At 34.6% G+C, this 27,048-nt stretch overlaps 1 protein-coding gene across 1 annotated transcript; it reads right to left on the reverse strand.

The window, feature by feature from the left end:
- On the reverse strand, nt 1-26,710 carry PASK (PAS domain containing serine/threonine kinase). The gene is made up of 17 exons (XM_070945477.1): nt 26,545-26,710; nt 25,745-25,980; nt 23,385-23,555; nt 21,146-21,286; nt 20,460-20,594; nt 19,951-20,262; nt 18,970-19,120; nt 17,476-17,647; nt 14,025-15,178; nt 12,202-12,383; nt 9,338-9,505; nt 7,927-8,052; nt 5,578-5,712; nt 3,954-4,153; nt 3,172-3,305; nt 509-655; nt 1-191 (listed from the first exon to the last, which is right to left on the reverse strand). Exons 1-17 carry the CDS (start codon nt 26,708-26,710, stop codon nt 1-3), a joined length of 3,921 nt encoding a protein of 1,306 aa, XP_070801578.1.
- Nucleotides 26,711-27,048: the final 338 nt, after the last annotated feature.

A 27,048-nucleotide genomic window follows, 5' to 3' on the forward strand; every position in this document is an offset into this window, starting at 1 on the left:
TCAGTGATTCTGGCATTGGGAAGAGGTTGATGGCTCTCGTTCTGCAGAAGAGATCATTCCAAGTAGCTGGGAATTTGCCGGCTCATGATTATTGACCTCATCATTAAAACTCTGCTCACTGTTCAGGCTTGGGATTGCCCAGATACCACCATGATTGCAGCCAATGGGAGAAATTTTAAAACTGTTGTTTTCTAAAAAATAAAATATTTTTATTAATATTAATAAACATTGAATAGCAAATACTAGTTCACCAGCCACTGCATACTTTAGTGTGATTCTGTATATGTAACAGAAGTGTTACTGAACAGAACAAGATTTACTGATGTGCAAAACACACATAAATCTGCACTGCACAGAAATTTATTTCAAACACATCCCTTGTGTGCTAAGACCTTGAAACAACTGTGTCAAATGCAAAATATCCCCTGTATAGAATTCTTTGTAAATCTTATTCATCTGAGAATTCATGGTAAATTAGGAATGCTGCTTTCAGAATCTTTTCACATACCTGTTTTGCCACAAGCAAATACTTTCTCCCATGCATAGTTTATCACGTTTACAGGTTGGAACACCCAAGGATCCCGTATGACCATTTCTAGAGTGATTCGATCCTGTGGCAAAGGCTTCAAGAGCCCAGACAGGAGATTCATCAGATCTAAAGAAAGAAAAGAGAAACAACGCCATATTAGCCTTCAGCTTGCCTTTCAGATATTCTACTTTCATTGAATGTAATTGTAAGATGAACGATTTTTACAAATTGAAATCTAGCATACTTCAAAGGTTTTTTACTCCTTATTACCTTCTTGGCTTCATTTGTAATTACTTTCTTTTCTCAAGATGGCTTCTATTCAGTAGTGAAAATTACTGCAATAGAATCAAGGTTTCAGGATCATCTGCTTTGAATAAGACACTGCACCCATAATTTCTGAAGAATTATCATTCCAAATTATAATCTTTTATGACTATCTGAAATGGATTTCTTTTTTGTTTTAAGATATTGCAATTCATTATTTGATCCAAAGGCCATATGAGAATAAAACAATGCAGTCTAAAAGCTCTGCAAATGAGTACCACTGAAATGGCATGTATTCATAACAAAAATCATGATGTATCTTTTTTTTCTCACAGGAAAGTCAACATGGAATGGAAATTCAGAACGAAGAATTAGCAGGGAAATAAGAGTTAAATGTTCCTTATCTTATACTTTTTATATACTTCAGATTCTCCTCCTGAAACTATCTATAGGAAGAGGTCAGCAAGCCTTTGACACATGACAGTTTGAAAACTGTAATTAAAACCTGAAAGTCTGAAGAAAGTACAGTAATTACATTTATTTACTTATAACACATATGCTCACTCACTTTATGCCACTCCTCCTGAGTTTCTATGCATCTCACATGTCAGATAAATCATAAATGTGTTTTGAAATACAGAATGTGAAGTATATCATGCAGTCACCTAATTCTGAACAGTTAGCCCTCTATTAAATAACATGAGCCAAAGGATTATTGAAAGAAAATAGTCTTTGCTTCTTTTCAAAATGTTAGTAAGAAAGCAGCCATCCTAATCTTGGCAATATATTCCAGAGCAAAAGGGCTGCTACCAGGAGGGTTATTTCTAAGCACGCACACTCTTAACATCTCAGAGAACAGGATTCCTATTCTATCATTTTAGGCAAGTCAAAATGGTCAGGCCAATTCTATTTAGATCACATAGTTGCAAGGAACCTAAAAAAATCTAAACCAGCCCATTGAATTGGATTTAGAGGCCAAATGACAAAAGTGCATATCCTGCAATATTGGAGTTACTCTGCTATACCAGAGCTGACCAATCAGGAAGTGACAGCTGATTTTTTAAAAATTAGCAACTACTTCCAAATTTTCAGGTTGAAAGCCTTAGGCTGTTACCATGCCAAAGCCAAGCCAACACAGATATAGAAAATTCAAACATGTGTTGGGAGGTATCCAATCTGACTGGGTATGAGATCAGCTCAAATTGCTAAATATAAGATGAGCTACGATGCCAACAAAATTTAATGTTTTACCTTCTGCTATCTTGGAAAGGAAGTGTAAGAATATTCCTTATAATGAACAACTTGGCCCATGCAGTATGGGTAATATTGAGGCCCATATTACATCGATCTCAATATTCATTTTTTTCTGAACTGTCCCTCATTCAGGGATATTTATGCATGGTATTTTACTATTGTACTGCTATTAACAAACTGTTCAGGATAGCCAGACTCCTTCTAGCTTTGGTATTTACCATCTGATATAAGTAACACATCTCCTTCAATGTCTCTAAATACTGCTAAATATTTGTAACGCAAGTATAAATAAATTTAAATAAAAGGGGATAGCTGCTTAATTGTCTGCAAAGATACAGAAAAGGCCTGGTATTTTATACTTATTAGATGTTCTGTTATTAGATATTATAGTTTATGTTTTGTATCTTATTGCTATAAATGTTTGTGGAGCTAGCATTGGTCCTCTGCTCCTTAATGAAGTGCCTAAGGACGCAAACCTTTCCTCCTTCACTATCAGCAACAGCAACTGCCCACTCAAGGAGTATCAGAACCATTGAAGCTTCAATCCAGCTTTAATAGGCAATCTAGAAACATAACTGAAGGCACTGAACACTATTTAGAGATTAAGCAGAACGAAGAGAATGCATCCCCTCCATCTAAATCCGGATAAGTCACCCCAAAGGGTGACCAATACTATTTTCATCTTAACCCTCTGTAATACTATCCTGATGTCCCCAATGAAATTTGTAGAAACTTCTGGGAACGCTACTTCTTGAAATATATGACAGGTATTAAGTAACAAGGATTCCCTTCTCTTACCAATAATAATAAAGACCCAATGAACTGAAAAGTCCATTTTTTAAACAATTAACAACTCAGAGAGATAGACATGGAAAGAGGAAGTCTTTCTTAACAAAAGCAACAAATTACCAATTCAATTTGCAAAGTTCAGGGTTCTAGTAATAGAGAAATTCCGATTAAAAATTTCATTATCATTTCAGCTTCAAAAAAAATTATGTTTCTTTGGGCGATGCCAGGTGGAAGGCCAGTCATTCTATCAATTGTATTAAACAGAAAACCTAGCTGAAAAAGTATTTCCTTTTCCCTTGATTTATAATTTGTAAATACATTAGTGAATTACTTACCAACTGACACATTGTAAGGAGGTCGCAATACAGCATCAATTGTTTCTTCAAGCTCACAAAAAGGATTTTCTCCAAAGACTATGGTATAAAGGGTGATACCTAGTGACCACATTTCCAGTTCTGGTCCTGAGTATCTATAGAGAATTAAATAGTTAAGCTCATTCAGTTTAACAGACAAAATAATCCAATATAGAAATACAAACAAAAGAAATTACTTAGAAAAATAGTACCCAGGAACAAAATGTATCCAAATATAATTCCTTCTTCCCACCAAACGACATGTTGTTCTGTCCTTTCTCCCCTTCTCCCCTAAAGCTTTCTGTATTATTGACGAGATCTGATTAGGGGTTACGTTTCCCAAAAGTGAGGGAGATTCAAAATTAAACAGAAATGTTACAGTTCAATAATATTTTAATTTAATAAGCATGCTGGGTATAACCAAGAAATCTGCCACAAATCACAAATTCTCATGTTTTTCAGAGTAGGAAATTATAATTAACAGCTTTAAAAAAACGTGTTAAACATATTTAAAATTGTGGATTAATATTCGCTATGATTTCCCAGTTTGACTGAACCTGGACATCATAAAAATTCCCTAGATTTTTACTCAGCTTGCTAAATAGCCTGGCAGTATATTCATAACTCATTTTATTAATTCTAAATATGATAAAATTTCCATGGTCTTTCCCTATGTGAGTTTTGGAGTTAATGTACAGCGTCTCCCCTCAATCAGACTAATTTACTCTGTTGAAACATAAAGGTTATTTCGAAATCATACATACGGACTGCCTGATAGCACTTCTGGAGAGCAATACTCAATTGTCCCACAAAAAGTATAGAACATTTTGCCAGGTTCCAAATAAGCAGCTGAGCCAAAGTCTATTAGCTTGATTGTGAAATCTTCAGCAATTATAATGTTCTCATCTTTTATGTCTCTGTGAAGAATATTCCTAGAGCGAAGATAGTTCACTGCAGATACGAGCTGATGCACAAATAAGATGAGATCAGAATATCACCCATTCCAGATAATAAAGTAACTGTAACCAAAGAAATCATTATATGTTCTGCTTAAAATCTTATTATTAGCTTTTTTCTTTTTTGCCTTGAAAAAGACATGTAATTAAGAGAATATGAAATTCACATTTCATTCTAATCCTGCTCTGTAGTGATTAAAACTTAAAATGTCACTACTGTTTTATGTATTACTAGAAGCAATATTTTATACACCTTATTTGATTAACTAACATTTTCATTAGAACAATTCTGTTAGGAAGATGAGCGGGGTAATGCCTCTTCTGATTATATGAGACCAATAGAACTTATAATAATCAAAGTTTTCTAATTCTGGGTAAACAGTTTTCTAATTCTGGTAAACACTCACTCATTTATTATTAGTTTTATTTCATCTTTCTGATCAAATCAAGCTAGTGAACATGCTTAATATTACTGCTTCCTATCTTCCTTACAACAACATTGTGACGTAGATTGGGTTGAGAGAGAGTGACTGGCCTGAAGTCACCCAGCCAGCTTTCATCCTAAGGGAGGCCTATAGCTCCTGGTTTCTAGGCCAGCACCTTAACTACGGCATAGACAGGTTCCCTCTTCTCCAGTATTTAATATTTACTGTAGTCCATAAATGCAGATCTCATCATATTTCTTCTGCCTATAGGCAGAAAAACATTTAAGCAAGACCAATTATTGCCTCTAGTTTTGACCTAAAATAAGAAATAGCAGAAATTTTAATGTGGAGAAAAGTACACCACAGAAATCAATTCTTTACCAAAGGGAGAGACTACTGCGATGTATATAAAGAAGTGGTAGCAAATAGATAACAAGGAAAGCAGTAACCAATATCTTCTCATGCTCTATTTGTAACAACAACAAAATAGCTTCCAACCCTCCCCCATTTATACATAAGGCTCTTCCATCTTTTTTCTTGTTGGTCAATATGACACCTAGATCATAATCAGTCTGTCAGAAGCATTAGTGGTTCTAAGAAACAAAATTACAGATTTCCTAGGTACGATTTTTCTTTTAATAGTAAAAAGAGGTTTTGGTAAAATTTGATGTGCAAATATATATAGTATTCACCTTAAGCATTCATTCCTTTTAGTTTTCCATGAATAAAGTTACAGGTCAGACCAAATATAGAATGCCCTTTGGAATACAGATCAAAAGACACATATGCAAAACAACATCACAGCACTATTATAAACTTTGTGATGTTCCTTTATAGAATAAAATATCACAGATACCCCAGATCAAGACTAGGTATGTAAGAAAAGGAAGCTATCTCCTTTGCCTCTGCCTCAATTTAGATTCAAACCTGAAATCTATACCTGGCTAACATTTTTTTTTACCATTTTATTAGCCTTTTACTGCAGATTGCGGATTGCAAAATCTCACCTGCCGGAATATGTAACTTGCCAAAGGCTCATCCAAATTAGGTTGATTATCGATGAATGTGAAGAGATCTAGACCGGTTCCATGCTTCTCCATCACTAGTTGAAAGAACTGTTGGTTCTCAAATATATCTAGTACCTAGTGTCAAAGAATGTAGTGTGAACAACTTTCCAGAAAAAACACAAATTTCGTAACCCACTGGACCCTTCTCATTTCAAAAGTATTAAATTTTTATTTATTTACTGGATTTATTTATTATATTCATTTATTTTTGGGACTGATATCATACTGCCTTCAATAAACTCTCAGGAGTTTACAATAAATACAATGAAATGACAATTTAAGTAATTACACAGAATGCCAACATAAGTCGTAATAAACAAGAGCGAAATAATAAAAGTGATCAAAAAATGCTGTCTAAAATAATTCAGTTTTTAATAGCTTCCTAAACGGCAATAATACAGGTAGTCCTCAACTTACAACAGTTCATTTAGAGACCATTTCAAGTTACAATGGCACTGAAAAAAAATGACTTATGTCAGTTGCAACATCCCCATGGTCATGTGATCAAAATTCAGACGCTTGGCAGGGAACTCATATTTATGACAGAAGCAATCTCCCAAGGTCATGTGATCATCTTTTGCATCCTGACAAGCCAATGGGGAAGCCAGATTCACTTAACAACCTTGTTACTAACTTAACCACTGCAGTGATTCATTTAACAACTGTGACAAGAAAGGTCTTAAAATGGGGCAAAATTCACTTAAACGTTCTGCTTAGACATGAATTTTGAGTTCAATTGTGGTCATAAATCGAGGATTAGGTGTAGTTTTATTTCCAATGGGAGGCTGATAGAGAGAAGTATGTCTTGTCTTAGTTCTTCTAACCTCAGGAGTATGGAATCACTAGCAGCTACAAGATCTGATAGGTCAAGCCAATCTTGTTGGAAGTAGTCAGTCCTGTAGAGTGAAGCCATGAAGGGCTTTACAAGCCAATACCACCAACTTGTGCGGGTACTTATAAGCTTGCTGAGAACCAGTGCAAGGCCCTCATAATTGGTGTTATATGTACCCAATGTCAGGAATGGATAAACACATGGGTCACTGCCTTGTGGACTAGCTTTAACTTTCCAAATATTTTAAGGCCACGTGAAGTATTTTGCAATATATTCCAATTGAGGGATAATCAAAGTATGAATCATTATAGCTAGATTGCCTTGCACCTATTGTCTCCAGGAAGAACACTACATGAAGAACCCGCAAAATACTAACATCAACAGGGAAGCCTTGTGTAAAAACAGTAATTTCATCTTATTAGGCTTCAGCTATAGTCTGTTGTTTCCCATTCAGACCCTTATAGGATTCAAGCACTAGAACAGGACCAACAGGATCACCTCTATAACCCGAGGTGGTAAAAGTTGGATATCATCAGCATATTGATGATACCACATCCTGAATCATCAAATAACTTCATCTAGTAGTTCCACATAGATCCCGGGTATAGATCAACTGGCAGCCGGATGTGTCACATGCAGGCCACACCCACTCCAGCTCCATGAATGGGAAAAATGTCATGAAACATCACGTGACGGCAACATGACGCAGTGAGTTTGACGCCCATGATGTAGATATTTAAAAGTATGGGACAGAGGTAGGCCTTTCAGTACTACATATCAGAGGCTGTTAGGCCAATTCCTCCTTTCCCGTCACCACTGATTGAAACGATAGACTAATGAAAGAGCAGAACCACTGCCGAATTATGCCACCAATCCAAACCCCAAAGGTGGTCCAGTAAGGTACCATCTTACAATTACAGCACAAAGGAGAATAATATTTTGATGGTTAATAATAAAACCTTCTCATTTTGGCTGAGGACAGATGTTAGGGACAAAGAACTGAGTGGGGCTGTGTGTATTGAGGTTAGGGTATATCAGGCATTTGGATAAGTTTTTCTCATTGATCTGGAGAGGAACATTATGAGCTTATTTTAGGCTAACATAATTTTCAAATGTTTCCATCTCAAAATTATGGAAAAGTGCAAGTCTATGCCTTATGCTGCCTACTTCTTAAATACAGTAAATAGGTTCAGACATTTTCATCTTACATTTCAGGAGAACTAGTATAAAATGAGCACTTAGTAGTCACAGATCAAATCTTAGCAAGAAGATAAGTCAAATCAAGAACAATACAGAAATGATGAATGATCCAATACTTGAATTTCCATGTTTGGAAATTTGCTACATTCTAATATATCATCCGTTAGGACCAAATAAAATGGTTTCACATACATTAATACAAGGGGCTTAATTCCTGAAGTTATAGTTTATATATCTGCTTAATCGGTCTACTATACCTTGATAATATTGGGATGTTCAAGTTTCCTCAGAATAGAAATCTCCTGAGTAATTGTCCCTAGCTCAGGATCTTCTACCCAGCAATAGTCTAATACCCTTCCTTTCCAAATGAATTTCACTACAACCTATGAATGATAAGATACAAAGGAATAATTAGACCAAATTTGGAAGGGACAGGATAGGAAGAAACTTAATTTACTTTTTATCTATGTTACAGATTTTAAAAAACAATTTATACTTAAACTGTACAATGGCAGTTCAAATAGTATGCATTTTATATTTATTGTTTTGCTTAAAGAACTATAGACTGAATCACATATCATGATGGCACGGGAAGGGCATTTGTACATGCATTACTTTTTCCTTCCAATAATTCAGTGATTTAACAGAAATTGGTCAAATGAATTTGATTTGATTTCTTAAAAAGTTAAGCAATTCAATCTGAGTAGGCATTTACTAGTTCATTCATAATTTAGACATACTGAATATTTAGTTTTAAATCAGTGTTTTCTAATTTTGGCAGCTTCTTGAGGTGTAGCCTTCAGCATGCAGAATCCCCTAGTCAACATGGCTGTTGCTCAGAATTCTAGGAGTTGAAGTCCATATATTGCCGAAGTTGGGAAACAGTGGTTTAAATCAATGTAAGATTCATCATTCCAGACAAGAACAAAACAAAGGATATTTTTCTCTTCTTTTGGAAAACAAAATACAGATAGTTGTCGCTTACTGATCACTCATTCAGCAACTAGCCTGGATAGTGGAAAGGAGCCTGGATAGCTCAACAGACTAAGCACTGTAAGTTAACACCAGCTGTCTGCAATTAAAGTAAGATCGAATCTTGCCAGGCTCAAGGTTAACTCAGCCTTCCATCCTTTCTAAGGTAGGTAAATTGAGGACCCAGTTTGTGGGGGCAATAAGCTGACTTTGTATAAAAATATACAAAAGTATGAAGGCTATTGCTTAACGCACTGTAAGCCGCCCTGAGTGTCCGGAGAAGGGCGGCATATAAATCAAAAAAAAAAAAAAAAAAACCCTATTCAAAGTAGCAACCAGATTTATGACCAGAGTAAGCAGGCACACAATGGGGAATACATTAGGTGTGTCGAATGCACTTATGGCTTTTGATATATATTCCTCATTATATGCCACCTTATTCTGCTCAAATTTCTTCAATTATCATGTGACTGCAGGATGCTATAGAGGTAGCAAATGGTTATAACTTTGTCATAGTTATTTTTTCAGCACTGTCATAACTTCAAATGGCCATTGAATAAGAGGTCAGTAAGTAAGGACTATCTGTATAAAAGAAAGGTATTTCTTAATAATGCACAGCACACGTAAAACATAATGCATAGTGGCAAGCAGCTAATACTAACATGACTACTAATTTTAAACAAATAGCTTTTTTACCTCTTTCTCGTCCATTTTGCATTTTCCTGTCCAGACAAACCCGAAAGCTCCTTTTCCAATAAAAGTAAGAGTATCATATTTCTCTCCATAGCATCCCTCACAAGCTTTCAGTCTTTCTAATTCTTCAGCTTTTCGTGAATTGTCAAATAAGGGTGTGGTTTTGATTAACTGCAGAAGAAAGAATTGATGCACATTATAACAGTTCAGTGAACTAATTACAGCCAAAAGATAAAAACAAGGAAAAATGTAGGAAATATATTAAAAACAGGTAAATATTTCATCTGTAGCTGTCTTCAAATTGTTGTTTTTTGAGCTATTTCTGTATTTGAAATCATTAATTAATTCTGAAATAAATTCAATTATTACTCTAAATTGAAGAGGATGCTCCTGAAATTAGCCTAAAGCGGGGGCATCAATCTAATAAATAAATAATGTAGATACTATTTAAAACCATCCAAAGATTAACCAAACTTGCTCCAGTTTTAACCTATGTACTTGTAACCAGGTAATCCTGAAAATGTGGCCGTTTCAGTTAGTTAAAATGGCAACAATCTTTATCTGTCAAAATTATCATCCAATTCTGTCTGTGTTTGTTAGAGATTTCTTGCAAATTGTGCAGAACTGCCAAGAAATGCCTAGAATATTGATGGATGTTCTGAAAGGGTGAGTGAGATTATTCTTCTATTGAGTTAAGAATTCCAGGTACGTAACTCTGCCTGTGTGTGTGTCTATTGAACAGGGGTACAGGGAGAGAGAATCAAAAATAGAGAAAAATCAATGCAAACATGGTATGTTACATAGATAATGGGAAGATAGTTACCAGTAATTCTGAATCAATAAGACACTTCTGAGGGTTACAACATTGGGAATCTGATGTGGTAAAGACATATATAACATTTCAGGAAAGTTAGACTGTCTGCATATACTGTGCAGAGCAGTATCTTTGCAAACAAACAAAAATATTATATAAATGCTCTGAGTTTCCTATCTTTTGTGTTCCTATTTTTTTTTCCAAAGGGAACTAAATCTAGCCCCCCCAAAAAATCTATGCACAAATGGAAATGTGTATGTCTGGTGCAAAAGGCAACTTTTCTGAAACTTTTCAAAGAAGAAATTTGTATAATTTGTGTTGTATAATAGTTTTAAGAAAAAACATCATCCCATTGTTTTTTATAGTAATGATGGCACTGCTGCAGCCACTATAACATACTTCATTTATAGAATGACTGTCCTCATCTTGCTGAGATATTGAGCAACTAATAGCAGAAACTTTAGCCTTTTTCAAACAAATTTTTGGGACCTGACCCTAATTAGAGGATTTTAACAATTTAACAGATGTGAAAGTTAATTGGATTATCAGTGAAAGACTAGGCAATCAATGTCACATTAAACAGGGCATATTCCCTGGTATCCACTGCCATCTGGTGGCCTGATTTTCATCTTTTCAGGCACTGGTTTTTTGGCCCAAAGTACAGAAGTTTGGATAGTTTGGGTTTTTCACTATTGACAATACAAAAATGTTTTGTGAACACTTCTTGGTTTACAAGCTCAAACATGGCACATTATCCATTAAAACAATGAATAAAGAAAAAACTCTTTAAAAGAAAAAGAAAAAATGTTAACAGAGGGGCAAAAGATTTTTACGAGCCATAAGAATTAGACAGTGTAGAGAGAGAAGCTAAATAATCTATTCTGGGGAATTCCAGGGAAAGTTTTTCAGCAAAAATCCTAGCATTAAAATGTAGCTATAAGGTCCCTGCCCTTTCTAGGATATATAAATAATTTCCTATTGGATGATTTAATTTAATCACACTTTATAGCCTTCCTCAACAGTTTTATTCCTACTTTCAGTTAAACAAAAATTCATTATAAAGAATGAGCATTCCCTTTTATTTTCTGCCTGACAAGATTCTTTTGCTTAGAAACAATAATTTTGTCATTAAATTCTCTAAATACAAGTCTAATCTCCCTGTCAAAATCAGCAGATATGGAGAATGGTGTTACCTTGCCATTCATGTCTCAAGAGGGAGCAAATATTATGTGTCATATTTATCTTGCATCATTCGTTGGCTGGAGCAGCTCCCCTATGAGGGTATACTATGGTAATTTGGTTTATTTAGCTTAGAAAAGGGGGGGGAGGAGGATTTTAATGGTATGTATAAAATTGTGTACAGCACTAGTGTTGTAGAGACTTTTTCTCATTCTTATAATATCAGAATATAAAGACATTAATTAAAATTAAATTCAGAGAAATTCAGGACCAGCAAAAGGAGATATTTAAACATTTGTTTATTGTGTAAAGTAGATGGGGTTGAGAGAGAATGACTGGCCTACTCATCCATTGAATATTCATAGTTATATCTTCTTTTGAACTTGGGTTTTTCAAGTCAGTTCAAAAACCTTAAATTTTAGTTTAAAAAAAATCCTAAAACCACTGTGTGCAGTTAAACCGTGGAATTTGTTTTCAACAATTGTAATGCAAGCCAATTTGGATGGTTTTTAAAAAGTTATGAACAAGTTTATGGAAGATCAGAATGTCAGTGGCTATTAAAGTTAATTATTTATTACTTACTAAATCATAGGCAGCATGTTTTAAATACTGGTTGTTAGTAAGTGGCAGTGCAATTATCCTTTGGTTTAGTAAAGTCAGTTGATCACATTAATATCAGTAACACTCAAACAGCTACTGTTTGCTCACAGGAATTATTGTATCCCTGTAGATCAGTATTTCTCAACTTCAACAAGTTTTAAGATGTGTGAATTTAAACTCCCAGAACTCCACAGTGAGCAGGGTTGTCTGGGCTAATGCTAAGAAATACTGCAATAGCTAATGTCTATGGTTATACAGAAATCAATATACTTACTTCTGCCAAATTAACAGCTGAGATTTCATCTAATGTTTGGCAGGAACTGGCCAAGCTAGAAAGAAGTAATTGTGTCTTTGCTGCTGCTTGTTTCTGGCTTTGGAAAAGATCTCTCATAACCCAAATACAAAAAAGAGCAGCAGGATCATGCAACTCCACACGTTTCACTTCAAAGAGTATGCCTGCAAAATAATTAACCAAGGTAAAAACTCATAAAACACATAAAGTGAGATAAAGAAAAGAAGAAGAACAACACTTATCCAAGAGCTAGATTCTAAAGCCCCTACATATATTGCGGATTTTAATATTGCAGCTAAACTTTTCAGAAATACAGTATATAAACATGACCAACATGGGATAATGTAAGAACAAATTGAACAGTGAAATAAAAGCATTACTACTAGTCTTTTTTCACTAGAGGAAAACTGAATATTTCCTGGGGAATTTTTAATAGAAACCAATATACTTACTGTTAAAGAAATTCATACTTAACAATAAAACTCCCTTTTTATGACCCCATGATCCCTTAATTCAGGGTAGAGTCAGGGCAACTGGATGGAGCTGAGTTTACTGACCAGATGCCCTTCCTGACACCTACATGGACTTTGCAGCAGATATTTTTTCTTTGCGCCATAGGAAAGAAACATCTGCTGCTACTTAGGATTGAACTCTCAGTCTTCTGAGTAGGAAGCAAATGTCTTCACCACTAGGCCACTACACAGCTTAAATCCATACTTAACAATATAATTCTAAAATAATTCATGACAAAACAGCATGGCTTTGGTCAGCCTTTCTGAATATTGCATGTTCTAGAGTTGCTGGGACAGTAACTGCCAAAATTCTCAATCAATGCATATTGGAAATTGGAAACCTGGTAGGAAAAGCTTTTGTAAGTCAAACCAGGTTCGACTTACAAAACACCTTGAGATGTGTTCAATGCTGTGAATCAAGATCTTTAATATCTAACCAGCCCAAAACTTTATAAGTATAAATTTGTTTAACAAAAAAATAAGGCAAGGTTGGAAGAGTTGGCAAATAGCCAAATTCTTCCAAAAGCTTTCTCCAACATCCGCCACAGAAATTTAGATTGTTCCTCTAGGAACTTGTGTTTTCAAAAAACTATAACGTCCTGGCATACATTAGCACTTGGTATGTTATTTTATTCCAACCAACAAAAGAAAATCTATAGCCAAATTGTTGTTAACTGTGATTAGGAATTTTAGATTATATCTTTCTATGTATTGTTCTTAATCCAGTTGCAGTATCTGGTTAGGTATGGCACTCAATATGCCATGATTGGTCTATAAGGAGCAAGGAGCCTTGGTGGCGCAGCAGACTAAAGTGCTGTTAAGTAGCACCAGCTGCCTGCAATTATTGCAAGTTCAAATCTCACCGGGCTCAAGATTGACTCAGCCTTCCATCCTTTCGAGGTAGGTAAAATGAGGACTCGGATTGTGGGGGCAATAAGCTGACTTTGTATAAAAAAGAACACTGCTTTGGGGGGGGGGGCGAAAGCCCTACTAAGCAGGTATATACAAAAGTATGAAGGCTATTGCTTAACGCATTGTAAGCCGCCTTGAGTCTCCGGAGAAGGGCGGCATATAAATTGAACCAATAAATAAATAACAATAAATAAGGAATACTATCGACCAAGAGAAATTAGCAAAATCAGATTAACGTTTAGTTTGGTTAGATAGTGTTCATAAATTTACTTTGGTATTCAATATTCATCCCTTTCATAATAAACTCCCATTCCCTGTAGCTTTCTAAACAATGTTTATTAAAGATCAGAGGGAGAGCAGTAACAATTGCTTCCAACTTACTGAGTCGTGAACCATCTCGATGGTAGCAGTTACCAGTATAGCTGCCTTCTAGTATTTCAGTGTTCGAAACAGTTGTTGGGGATAGCACATTTTCTAGCTTTACAGGCGTTGATGTTACCTGTGCCATATGCTGCTGGTTTAATGTCAGGAAGTCTTCTTGAGACTCAACATTACTTTTTAGTGAATTAATTTCTAGATCATCCCTTATAGTTGGTACAGCGTTTTCAAGTTCTGAAGTACAAAGTATAGAGAAATCACTGTCAAAGTACTCAGAAGGCTTATTAACAAACAAGTTCTTTTGACTGGCTGATGGAGATATACCACTCAACCAAAACTCCAATGGATCACTTGTAATATTATTTGTCTGATCCAGGGACTGGACAAGATCTTTCGCATCTAAGAAGGAAAGTTTTATTGGTCCAAAGGCAGCACATGAATCAGATCTCACCTCTTCATTAATCCCCAGGTTCATCAGTTCACAGCAAACAGAATGGTTACTACCCACATTCTCACTTCCCATAATTATAGAGGCATCATAAAGTTTTGATGATCCTCCATGTATAGGAAGACTATTGCTCTTTTTTGCAGGCAGAAAAACTGTAGAATCAATAGCTGAATTTTCTAAGGAATTATTCTCATATGTTAAGCTGTTGGTTCTATTCATTAGAGTTCTGGGTGGAACTTCATGGCTTTGCCTTGGGTTAGATGCTATATCGTCATTTGGCTCAACCATTGTTGGAGTTCCAAATGATCCATGTACAGCTTCACAAGGCACATTTGTCTCAAGTTGTAATTCAGCTTTTAATAAATTATTATCAAATGTCTCACTACCCAGGAGAGAATGTTTCCTTTCTCTTCTTATTGTGGAAGGCTGGTACTTCATATCTTGTGGTGAAGTAGAATCGTGTATATTCAAATTGTCATTTTCTTCCTGAATTAGGTCATAAGTACTTCTGGAAAGGCAATTATTTAGTTTACTTCTATCATCTAATACATTTGATTCTGAATGATTCAGTTTTAAAGAATGTAGTTCATTCATCTGATGAATAGCAGATTTTCCAGTCTCTTTTTCAGTACCATCTTCATAATATAGATTCTCAGAAGATATCGCTTCATAAGTAGCTAGCACAGTATTGCTAGGTATGTGGTTTCCACTGCAAAAAAGAAGATTTATTTTGTTATGTTGAAGAACCCAGTATCTTTCTCACCGTGTTCTCCACTCACCCATAATTTATTTGTATTCCTTCTTTAGAATACAAGAACTTGTATTAATAAAACTATTCACATAGCAGACTGAAGAAGCTACTTGGATAAGCAGTGAAATGTTTCAAACCAAAAAAGAAAAGAAGTCCAGTTGCCATGACTCAACTTCCAAACAACTCTTCCTGGATGACTGAGAATCTTCACTGATATATTCACATAGCACAATTAAATAAAATAACAACACTGAAAATAATGCCATGATTGTTGAGAACCAACCTGACTTTGTTAAAAAGAGATCATGTTAAACAGATTTTGTCTCCTTTGATAAAAATAACTACTCTAGTGACAAGAAGAATGCTATAGATGTAATCTACTTTGATTTCTGCAAAGGTTTTGAAATGATTCTGCAAACTATTAAAGTATAATTTGTATGGCACTATAGTAAGTTTAGCTAACTGTACTCAGAAAGACAGCATTAATAGCTCAACACTGTATTCAAAAGTAGGAACCAATGGCTGTTCAGGGAAATCTGTTTTAGGACCAGTATTACTCAACATTTTTATTAATGATCTAGAAAATAGGATTGAGTTTATTATCAAATTTGGAGATGACACAAATTGGGAGATCTGACCAACATAGAATTAACAAAAATCACATCTCAGGTAAAGCCAGCAATATGCCAGCAAATTTGGAAAACTCAACAATGACCACCACATTATTGGGGGGTTGGGAGTTTATATTCCAATCCCAAAGAAGGGCAATGCCAAAGAATATTCAAACTACCGTACAATTGTGCTCATTTCACACACTAGTAGGTCATGTTTAAGATTGTGCAAGCTAGACTTCAGCAGTATGTAGACCGAGAACTACCAGAAATACAAGCTGGTTTTTGAAGAGGCAGAGAAACTAGAGATCAAAATACCAACATTCGCTGGATTATGGAGAAAGCAAGGGAGTTCCAGAAAAACATCTGCTTCTGCTTCATTGACTACACTAAAGCCTTTGATTGCATGGATCTTAAAGAGATGGGAGTACCAGACTACCCTATCTGTCTCCTGAGAAACTCTATACAGGTCAAGAACAATTAAAACAAGACATGGAATAAAGGATTGGTTCAAAATAGGGAAAGGAGTATGATAAGGCTGTATATTGTCACACTCCTTATTTAAATTATATGCAGAATACATCATGCAAAATGCTGTGCTAGATGAATCACAATCCGGAATTAAGATTATGGGAGGAATATCAACAACCTCAGACATGCAGACAATACTACTCTAATGGCAGAAAATGAAGAGAAACCAAAGAGCTTCATAGTAACTGCAGCCATGAAATTAAAAGATGCTTGTTCCTCAGGAGGAAAGCTATGGCAAACTTAGACAGCATATTAAAAGCAGAGACATCACCTTGCTGACAAGGGTCCTATGATCAAAGCTATGGTTTTCCCATAGCTTTCCCAGTAGTAATGTATATGCTGTGAGAGGTGGACCATAAGGAAGGCTGAGTGCTGAAGAACTGATGCTTTCAAATTGTGATATTGGAGAAGACTCTTGAGACTCCCTGGGTCTGCAAGAAAATCAAATCAGTCAATCCTAAAGGAAATCAACCCTGACTGTTCTTTGAAGGACAGATACTGAAGCTGAAGCTCAAATACTTTGGTCACCAAATGAGAAGAATAGCAAAAGCAATAGCACTTAGACTTATATACCGCTTCACAGTGCTTTACAGCCCTAAGCAGCTTACACCGTCAGCATGTTGTCCTTAACAATCTGGGTCCTCAATTTACCGATCTTGGAAGAATTGAAGGCTGAGTCAACCTTGAGCCGGTCAGGATTGAACTGCCAAACTGCTGGCATCCGGCACTCAGCAGAAGTAGCCTGCAGTATTGCATTCTAACCACTGCACACTCATTTGAAAAGACCCGGAGGTTGGGAAAGATTGAAGGCAAAAGGAGAAGGGGATGGCAGAAGATGAGATGGTTAGATAGTGTCAATGACACAATGAACATTAATTTGGGCAAAGAGACAGTGGAAGATAAAGGGACCTGCTGTGCTGTGGTCCATGGGGTCACGAAGAGTCAAGCACAACTTAGCCATTGAACAACAACTATTGCTACTAGAGTTTTCCTGTAATATTGAACTCATTATATATATTATTTAAAGAGACTAAAACTCTCACTCTTCCATCCCATGATATAACTTTTCCAACAGTGGCAACAGTAAAACAGACTTGTGCATTTGAAACCTACCAAATTAGGGATGAAGATACCACTGCAGGAGACAGTAGAGCACAGGACACATTTCCCAAACTTTCCAGCTGGATTTCCCTTTTAGGTGGGAGCTCAGCTCCATTCCTCCCTAATTCCTGTTGTTCCTTCAGATCTGGCAAATCCATGTCTTCAATAAAGAATGAGCTGATGACTGCATCAAAAGAAAACAGTATGGGCAACAATCCTTTCAGCAAGATATGCCCCAAGAGGCTCTAATTCCACTTTACACATGAAGTGGCTACATGGCTCTTGACAGCATTTTTATACCATACAGAAGATACCATTTTTTGAACAATCAAACATGTATAATTATAACTTTGCAAAATTGGCAGATACAACATCTACATCTCTACCATTGATTCATCCCTAAAATACGCATATTATAACTAGCTAGTTATAGATGTGTACTTTTAATTGAATATATATATATATATATATAATAGTAAATTCAAGAAAAAAATAAATGAATAATGCATTAATTAATGGGGGCAAGGAACACTATTGTTTTCACTGACTCAATAAGAATGAAACGTGCTAAAAATAAATTAAAGGATGGGAAATGCAAATTACTGCCTAAAATTGAGCCTAAAATTTCTGTTGCTAAGCAAGTCAGATAAGTGAATTTTGATACATTTTACAATGTTTCTTGCCACAGTTGTTAAGTGAATTGCTGCAGTTGTTAAGTTAGTAACATGATTGTTAACTTCCCCATTGTCTTTGCATGTCAGAAGGTTGCAAAATGACCCCAGGACACTGCAACAGTCATAAAAACATGCCAGTTGCCAAGCATCTGAATTTTGATTACAGTAGAACCTCTGGTCACAAACGCTTCTGACCACAACCAAATCAGGTTCTGAACAAAAAATTCACAATTTTTTTCACAGTCAATTTCCCCTTCCACGCCTTTTTTTTTTTTTTGTAAGCGCCAAATTTCCAAAATTAGGTTCAGGTCACGACCAAATCGGTTTGTGACCAAAGTTATGGAACGAATTATGGTTGTGACCAGAGGTTCTACTGTATTTGACCATGGAGATGTTACAATGGCTATGTGAAAAATTGTCATATGTCATTTTTTTCAGTGCCATTGTAACTTGAAATAATCACCAAATGAATGATTGGAAGTCAAGGTCTACCTGTAATCTATATAATAATGCTGAATCCTGTATTTTTATTCAGAATTGTCATTTAATGCAGCTAAGAGCTCACTAACAACCACCTTCCACTATATACTCCAAAGATATACTCTGATTCTAATAGTGATGACAGTTCCTAATATCAAGGGTGCAATTACAAAAAAACTTATTATAAATGTATTTGCCTCAGAGAAATAAAATAAAAACTAGAGTCTAGACATTGCTATGTTCTGAATACAGTATGTAACATCCCACCGCTATAAAATCAGATGCCGAACACAATCTATTAAAAACAAAACATTATTTTGGGTGAATAATATTATCTGTGGATAAAACTTACCTTTCCCAATAGCATATCCATCTTTCTGTATTCCTTCAGAGGAATTCGTGTTTTCTGCATTCAGATAGCTTTCTCTAGATTGTGGAAGTTGCAAAGAAGAATCAGTCTTATCCATGTTCTTGTAAAATCCAGGAATTAAGAAAGTGATATTCTATAACAGAAAATGAGAAATTGTAAAATTCATCCCTTTCGTCTTATTCTGTGGCAATTAATAGAAACCAATTCTTTATTTTTTTTTTAAAAAAAAAAAGACGAACATAGGGACTACTGTTGTAAAATGCAACTTGCTGCTGGAAATTTATAAGTAAAGTTTTCCCATCCTTTAACTGAAATGAAAAAAAAAAATGGTAATTTAATTAATAATATCCTGGTATCAAGAACAGTCTTTCCCAATCTTCAACACCCAGATCTTGTCTACCTCTGATTCATCATCTCTGGCCATAATTGTAATCCAAAAGTTGGGTGGTCAAGAATGCACTGCTGTAGATCAATGGTCCCCAATTTTTTGGGCACCAAAGATTGGTTTCGTGGAAGACAATTTTTTCACGGACCAGGCTGGTGATTTTGGTTTTGCTCACTTGCCCACTCCTCAACCAGTTTTGTGGAAGATAATTTTTCCATGGACTGGGAGGGCATGGTTTCAGTTTCACTCGCTCGCCCAACACTCATCTCCAGTTCCTAATATGCCATGAATCAGTACCAGTCGGTGGCCTGGGGGTTGAGACCTCTGCTCTGCTTTTAAAGGGCTGTCAAAATCCCCAACATTTTGCAGCACTAATCAGTTTTCCTAATTTGATAGCCCTCAAATGATTGGACTCTAATTTGTAGAAATTCCAAACAGCATGGGATTAGACAATGGATAATATGAAAGAGTAGAAATCTGGTAATTGAAACTAAATACATTTTTGAGAGAGGACATCACTCTAGGAAAGATTGCACTTATACAAAAATGTTTTCTGTAGAGAATTACAAGATTTTTACCTTGCCTAATAGTTCTTTCTTCTCATAACCAAATAGCATTAGGGAAAACGTATTGTTAATTCCATAAATTGTACCATCTGCCTGAACGGTTACCAATCCGCTGATAGTGGTGAACACCCAGATGGTAGCACAGAAGCAACAATCTATTGGTAAAGAAGTGCTGTTTTCCAAAGCTTCAACATCCATAGCTGGTGGAGGGTCACCTGATACTGAAATAACTTCGTCAACAAGGGGATTTACTTTGAGTTTCAAGCTGAGAGGGAATGTTGTTCCTTCCCTTGCTCGGCCAACAGATCTCTGAATTTTGATATTCTGAAAGAAGAAAGCTGTAATCACACAATAATGCAAATCTAAGCTTTTCTAAAATCTAAAATTTTCATTGACTAGAAAATGAAGAGTAAAGGTTTCAAATTACTATCATATAGTTGGAGTTAACCCCAAACATTATTTTATGTAAAAATCATTCATTCATTCATGGCAATAATTGTCTGTAATAAACTTAACGGTACCTTTGGAATGTTTTTCCCAGGTGCAGGAAGTTGGATAGAAGGTATCAAATCTTTTATGTAGTGACCAACCACATCTTCTGATGATGAATATCCATGAAGGTGAGCAAAAAGGGGGTCACAAGAAGTAATCTCTCCCTTAATATGAGAGTTCAACATAATTTGTATTACAAATGCTCAGTATTCAGTTCTAAAGCACTGGTTTTATAGCAGTATTAAAGTGACCAAACACAATATTGTTGGTTGTTGATTTAAGGAATAGAGCCTAGAAAAAACTACTTTAGGACAGATGAACCTCCACACTGATTCTATACCCCGCTAATTTCTAATTTTTATACTAATTTTACTTAAAATATTTATATCATGCCTTTCTATAAAAGGGCAACAATAACATTTAAAGAAAAAAAAGTCTCATTTATTTCCTTGAATCATAGACTATTCATTACAACTGCTTCACATCAACAAACATCAATAGCTGTACAGCTATCTAATCATTTATTTAAAGAATTTCAGTTCCACTGTATTATTTTAGGATCAGTGGTTCTTGTATACAATTACAAAAGAACACAAACAAGCACATTCCTATTTCTTTTCTTTGTTAAAGTTGGCTAACGTAAGGTTTGACGTCCATGTTAAGAAGCAAGCATGTTTCTGTAATTTCCATTCCATTATTTTGCTGGTTTACTCACATTACTTTTGAAGGAAACGGAAGCAGAGAGTCTTTCCACAGGTTCCAAAACAACAACACAGTACTGATTGCAATGGCCTTTAATTTTTCTTGTCCATATAGTGACAGGGATCTTTTCATTATTTTGGGAAATGACATCTACCTAGTGATAAAATACATGTTAGCTTTCTAAATTGCAGGTTTAGACAGACAGCCTTTAACCACTGTCTTTTAGAATGTGTTTCGATATTTCATCCATATTTAATGTTAATGAATATATGCATATCTGTAGATATGAATTTTCACTAATTATATGCAAACTACTTTAGCAAGTTTTATCAAAAGTTTTATTTCCAGATAACTGCACCATAATTAATTTTGTATATAAAATTTTGCCATGATTATTCAAGATTTCAAATACTTGAGTTATGATATTTATATTCTGTAGATTTAAGATACATCCTGCAAGGAATTTTATCAAAATTTTACATATTTAAATAGCAGTTTTTGAATATTTTAAATTAATGGTTCTCAACCTTTTCTTCACCACAGGCCCCCTTTAAATACCTTTTATGACCATGGACCATGGCCACAGACCCCCAAGACTTAACTCAAGATTTATATCATAAAATTTCTTCAAGACTTCACAGACTCCTTGTGACATTGCGGTCCCTCAGGGGTCCGCAGAACTGTTTTAAGTTAAAAACACATAGATTCTCAATAATCCTCACTACAAATAGACAACATTAGTCAGTAATGTTATCCCACTTCAAATTTATCACAGAAGCAAGTATAATGTAAATTAAGTCAGGTACTAGCAGTAACAATATGGAACCTTCAGATTAGATCTTTCTTTAAAGGTCAAAAATAAATGTATAAAATCCAGGGAGGTTTATTTCTGAGTAAATTTGTGCAGTATGAACAGGATTGAATATTTTACACATATTAGTTGGCATAAAATAAAGCAAAGATTTCCAGATTGACCAATTTCTATTATCTCTCTTATTGCATATAACACACAAGTCAGAGAGAGTAATTCCCCTTACTGTGGAAAGGTTATGCAACAAGCAGGGTGGATAAAAACTGATAATTTTAAAAAAAAAAAATTAAAATGTTTTTTTATTTAAATCAGATTTTTCTTTATTTTTAATCAAATTATTTTAATAAAATGCGTTTGGAGTGAAAATCTATCTAAAGATAGTTTTCTATTTAGGATACATTAATAATTTAGTTTATACAGCATGAAATGGAGCTTAGTTATGTAGCATGAGGCTGTATATTCTGCAATATTGGGACTGTCGGTGAGTCAACAGCAGGTCAGAGGAGGAGCCAATGCAGGACAGAGATGACAGTTGTTCTTTAAAAATTATGACTGAAATTGAGTTGATTTAAATCAAGCCTTTTTACTAGTGATTTAAATCATGATTTAAATTGACTTGATTTAAAACAAATTCACCCTGGCAACAAATATGTTATTCGGATGCCACAAGAATTATTGGTTTTTGTAGAACACAGTTCATAGCCTACATTTCTGACTAATATATCGAAGCAAATGTAGCTCTGTGTGTATGTGAAATTCTCAATAAAATAGCCAGCTTTTCAACTAGCATGGTAGCACTATCTTTAAAAGCAATTTAAAGATAGTGCTACCATGCTATAGAATAACTAGAGAATTTAATGTTCAGTGAAATGCAGTAAAACAGAACAAATCAATTCTGTCTGATTGTCATCAGTAGAAAAGGATTTAAAAGGTTTGACTTCTTATGAACTACTCATGCTTCTTTATCATAAAGGACATTATTTAAAAACAATTATTTAATATAGCTAATTCTGAGGCTATGTTTTATTTGTTAACAGCTAGATGAGTACTAATCACAAACAGATAGATGTCCTCTTGAATTAGACTACTTGTGCTCTGGTAATAATAAAAAATCAGTATCACATTGCATGTACATACATGATCTCCTATGTATATTTAAGTACATTCAGACTTTTCTAGCACTACACAGAAATATTAAACAAAAGCACATTATCTTTACTACATGTAAAGCGAACACATTGTTTTACCTCTATTATAGCTTTAGAAATTTAAATGCCAAATTTATAAATACTTCATCAATAAATCTGAACAAAGTTAAGTCTATATTGAAACAAATAGGGTTCCCATGGATTCCTAAAGCTTCTATGATAGAAAAATACAAATCTGAAATACTGATAAGCGTATTTCAGGTGTAAGATATTTAATCGAAGAAATCACACACCACTGTTCCTGGAATTACTGGTCCATGTTCCTCAATATCAGTATATCCTTCCTTCAGAGCTTCCACAATATCCCAGTTGGATTTTGAAATCATTTCAGTTAATTTCCGCCCAATCATTTCTTGGGTACTATATCCAAGAATCTTGCAGGCTTTATCATTTGCAACTAGAATCTAAAAAAGAACAAGAAAAATTATCTTCTGGTGGACTTTGAAGCTAAGCCTAGTTGGGTTTTCTTCATATTAGGGTGGGAGACTGCCAAGGAATACAGATACAGTACATTAGTTTGATAAGGCAAAACTATTCCAGAAGCAAATAGTAGCAAATTATTTCCATATTTTGTGAAGAAAATTAAATAGAAGCATCTATTCAATCAAATTTGAATTGAAGGTTTCTTGATTTGATTCTATAGCAAATGATGGGCACAAATAAAAAGCTAGTTTCCTGGGATTGAATTCCAATGTGTTCTAATAATACACAAGTATTCTAATATATATTTATTCAAAAGTAACACTAATTAATGTGATATTAAATAAATCATTAACATGTGTAATAGTTTTTTTTAAAAAAAGATTAAAACCATGTTTTAATTTAGCCTGTTATGTGAGCCTTATTTTAGTTTATTATTTGTTTAGGTCATGATCCACTGTTTCAGGGGAATTGGCCTGAATTAATCACTGTTAACTGTAACATGAACATAACCTTAATAGTTTGTAGGTAGAGCACAAGATATACCATGAGATGAACTTCAGTAATTATTGATTTATCATTTACATCTGTGTTCACATATTACTCTAAATCTGGCTTGTTTATTGAACTAATCATAATTGGCTGGATTTGTTACATACAGTAAGCCCAAGTCAATTGTGTAGCATAATACATGAATCAAGTCACAGAGGTTTTAGCCTAGTCTATTTTACTCTATTAGTTAAAAATCAGTACTCATTAATATATCATTGCAGTTTTGTTTACAAACATGTCTTCATTAGGTACTACAGGCTTAAATAATCAGCAAATGCTAACAAATGAGTAATCAGACTACTGCAATTTTATGGGTGTTAAATCCAGGCAGTAGCATCTTGGTAAAAATACTTAATTGGCTCTTAACAATAAAGTGGCATGCCAAGTACAGTTATTAACAAAGTAAAGCTGGCTCCAAACAAAGCTAGTTATAGCTCTGACACAAATTACTCCAAAATACCTATTATTAAAGGAATAAAAATTGACATGGAACCTTATTCCATTTTCAAAACAGATTTGTAACAGATCCTCTGTTCCAAAAGTAAAAGTTAATATATAAAATCTTCTCTAGCTGTGCTTTTTCAAATATAACTTTCTAACGATTACACTTAATATTGTGTAATATTAATATATTAATATTGATGGGAGGAAATCCTTAATATACCTGGTATAATATCAGAAATCTGTAAGATTTACAAAATGCCCTTTTGGAAAGTATGAAGTAAGATCTAAGGCTTTCTGCCCCTAATTATACATTCTACAGTATCATTAAATCAGTATTGTACAACGCAGAGTGGGTTTGATTTAAATCAAGTCAATTTAAATCGTGATTTAAATCACAATTTAAATCATTAGTATAAACGCTTGATTTAAATCAACTCGATTTAAATCATAATTTTTAAAGAGCAACTGTCATCTCTGTCCCACAACGGCTCCTCCTCTGATCTGCTTTGACTCACTGACAGTCCCATTCATTTTAATGGGATGGCTGGTGATGCAGCAGTGACACAGCAAGGTGAGGGATGTGACGGGCAGCAGGTGAGTGGATACCCGCTAACAGGCACTGCCTTGATGGATCTGAAATGACAGATGCTCTTTAAATGTAAGGACTCATTCTTGCTGGTAATTAGAATGTTTAATATTATTATTTGCAAACAAAATAAGATTTCCTATTTAGCTTGCAGAGCTTGGATTCATTGAATGAGTTTACCAAAAATGTAAATATTACAGCATATACAACCTCATGCTACATAACTAAGATCCATTTAATGCTGAATAAACTAAATTATTAATGTATCTTAAATAGAAAACTATCTTCAGATATATTTTTACTCCAAAAGCATTTTATTAAAATAAATTTGATAAAAATAAAAAAATCTGATTTAAATTTAAAAAATCTGATTTTTTTAAAAAAATTAAAAATCAAATTTTATCCACGCTGGTACAAGACCATAAAAGATATGTTTTTGTTTTAATCTTTTTCCGTTTCCAATTATTCAAATGTTTGATTTTGATACAGTACATTCTGTAAATACAAGAGATTTTCATATCTATTGAACCTCTATATATACACCTGTGCCACGCTATGGGAATGCCAATGTTATGAAAATCCATTTAGTACCTCAGTTGTTCTAATATCCACAGTGAAGATGGCCTTGTTTGGGTTACGGATACTACTTGACAGTGCCTGAATGGATTCTCCCCAAGTCAGTGCATTTAAGAGAGAACAAGAAGAGGTGCTACATATGGAACAACAAAGGGAAGCAGTTTCCAAATGATCCCATGAGCTATGAAGTTTGCCAGTACAGATATTCCGGGCAGCTAATGAAGATAGGCAGTAGGAATTCCATCCATTTTCTAAGAACAAAAAGAAAAAGAAGCATAGATGCACAAATACTAGAATTAAAGACAACCAGACAATTTTGCAAAGTACCAACAACTTATTAAAGACAAAATTACAGAAAAGCATTGTTCAGACATACTAGGTAAAAATAGTATAAGCAAGAAATGTTTGCCTCAGTTACCACCTTAAACAAGCAAAAATAACAGGACTGCCAAAAAACACTATCAGCACATATATGATTTTAAAATAGTTATTTGTTTATTTATTTATATTTCCTATTTCTAAACTGCCTATCTCCTTCAAATCTATTTACACCCAATTTCTTATATTTTCTATAGTTTCCATTCCTTTGAAGTGCTTTAGACATCAAATGCTTAATTGAGCTGTAGTACTACTATTCATGGAGGTTTAGAAGGAATTCAAAAGAGTTTTCTGTTTATAAGCCTTCAGTCTTTTCCCATCCATTGTTATTTTCTTTCTCCAGAAAATCTGCTAAGAAAGAATATCTTCTTGTTGAGTAGTTACTGTTCTCTTTAATTAACAATTGCTTTATATTCCTTGCTAGGCAAGCTAATCACCTGACAAAGATGTTTTTTTCTTACACAGCCTTGAAAGCCAACTCTTCCTTTTCTTATTTGTCCAGGGAAAAGATTTGCTCAGTTCTTCACAGATCCCAGGATCAGTCACAGAGACAGAGGCGCCTGAAATGATTTCTTTAGAAGTGACAAACTCCTTATCTGTCATGCTTGTAGGTGAACTACAGGAAATTCTTCACAGAAACTGCAGGCTCTGAAACAAAACAGCATGTTATACTAGGACTGGATATATTCTTTCAAATCAGGTTTTGAGATACTTATAAATATTTATTTTATATTTATAAAAAGATTGGTAGTAGAGTTGAATTGCCAATAGCAATAGTGGTGCTTCTGACACAACTTTGCAGGAAAAGAAAATGAGAAAAATAGTAAACACAGCAGAATACAAATCCACAGGAAGAGAAGAATTAAGATATGCATAAATATGCATACTCATTGGGAGCTTTATATCAGAGGACAAAGAAAGCATGTGTTCCGGTTAATTCC

This window comes from Pituophis catenifer, unplaced genomic scaffold (assembly GCF_029215685.1).
Source record: "Pituophis catenifer annectens isolate HBS135680 unplaced genomic scaffold, rPitCat1.0.hap2 SCAF_6, whole genome shotgun sequence".
NCBI classification, from domain to species: Eukaryota; Metazoa; Chordata; class Lepidosauria; order Squamata; family Colubridae; genus Pituophis; species Pituophis catenifer.

Coding starts and splice junctions, on each gene's coding strand:
- PASK (XM_070945477.1), bottom strand. CDS start 26,710: ATGACAGATAAGGAGTTTGTCACTTCTAAAGAAATCATTTCAGGCGCC. Junction 8,053..9,337: donor GCAAAATGGACGAGAAAGAG/GTAAAAAAGCTA, acceptor TATCATTCATAG/GTTGTAGTGAAATTCATTTG. Junction 4,154..5,577: donor CAAGTTACATATTCCGGCAG/GTGAGATTTTGC, acceptor TTTGTGCATCAG/CTCGTATCTGCAGTGAACTA.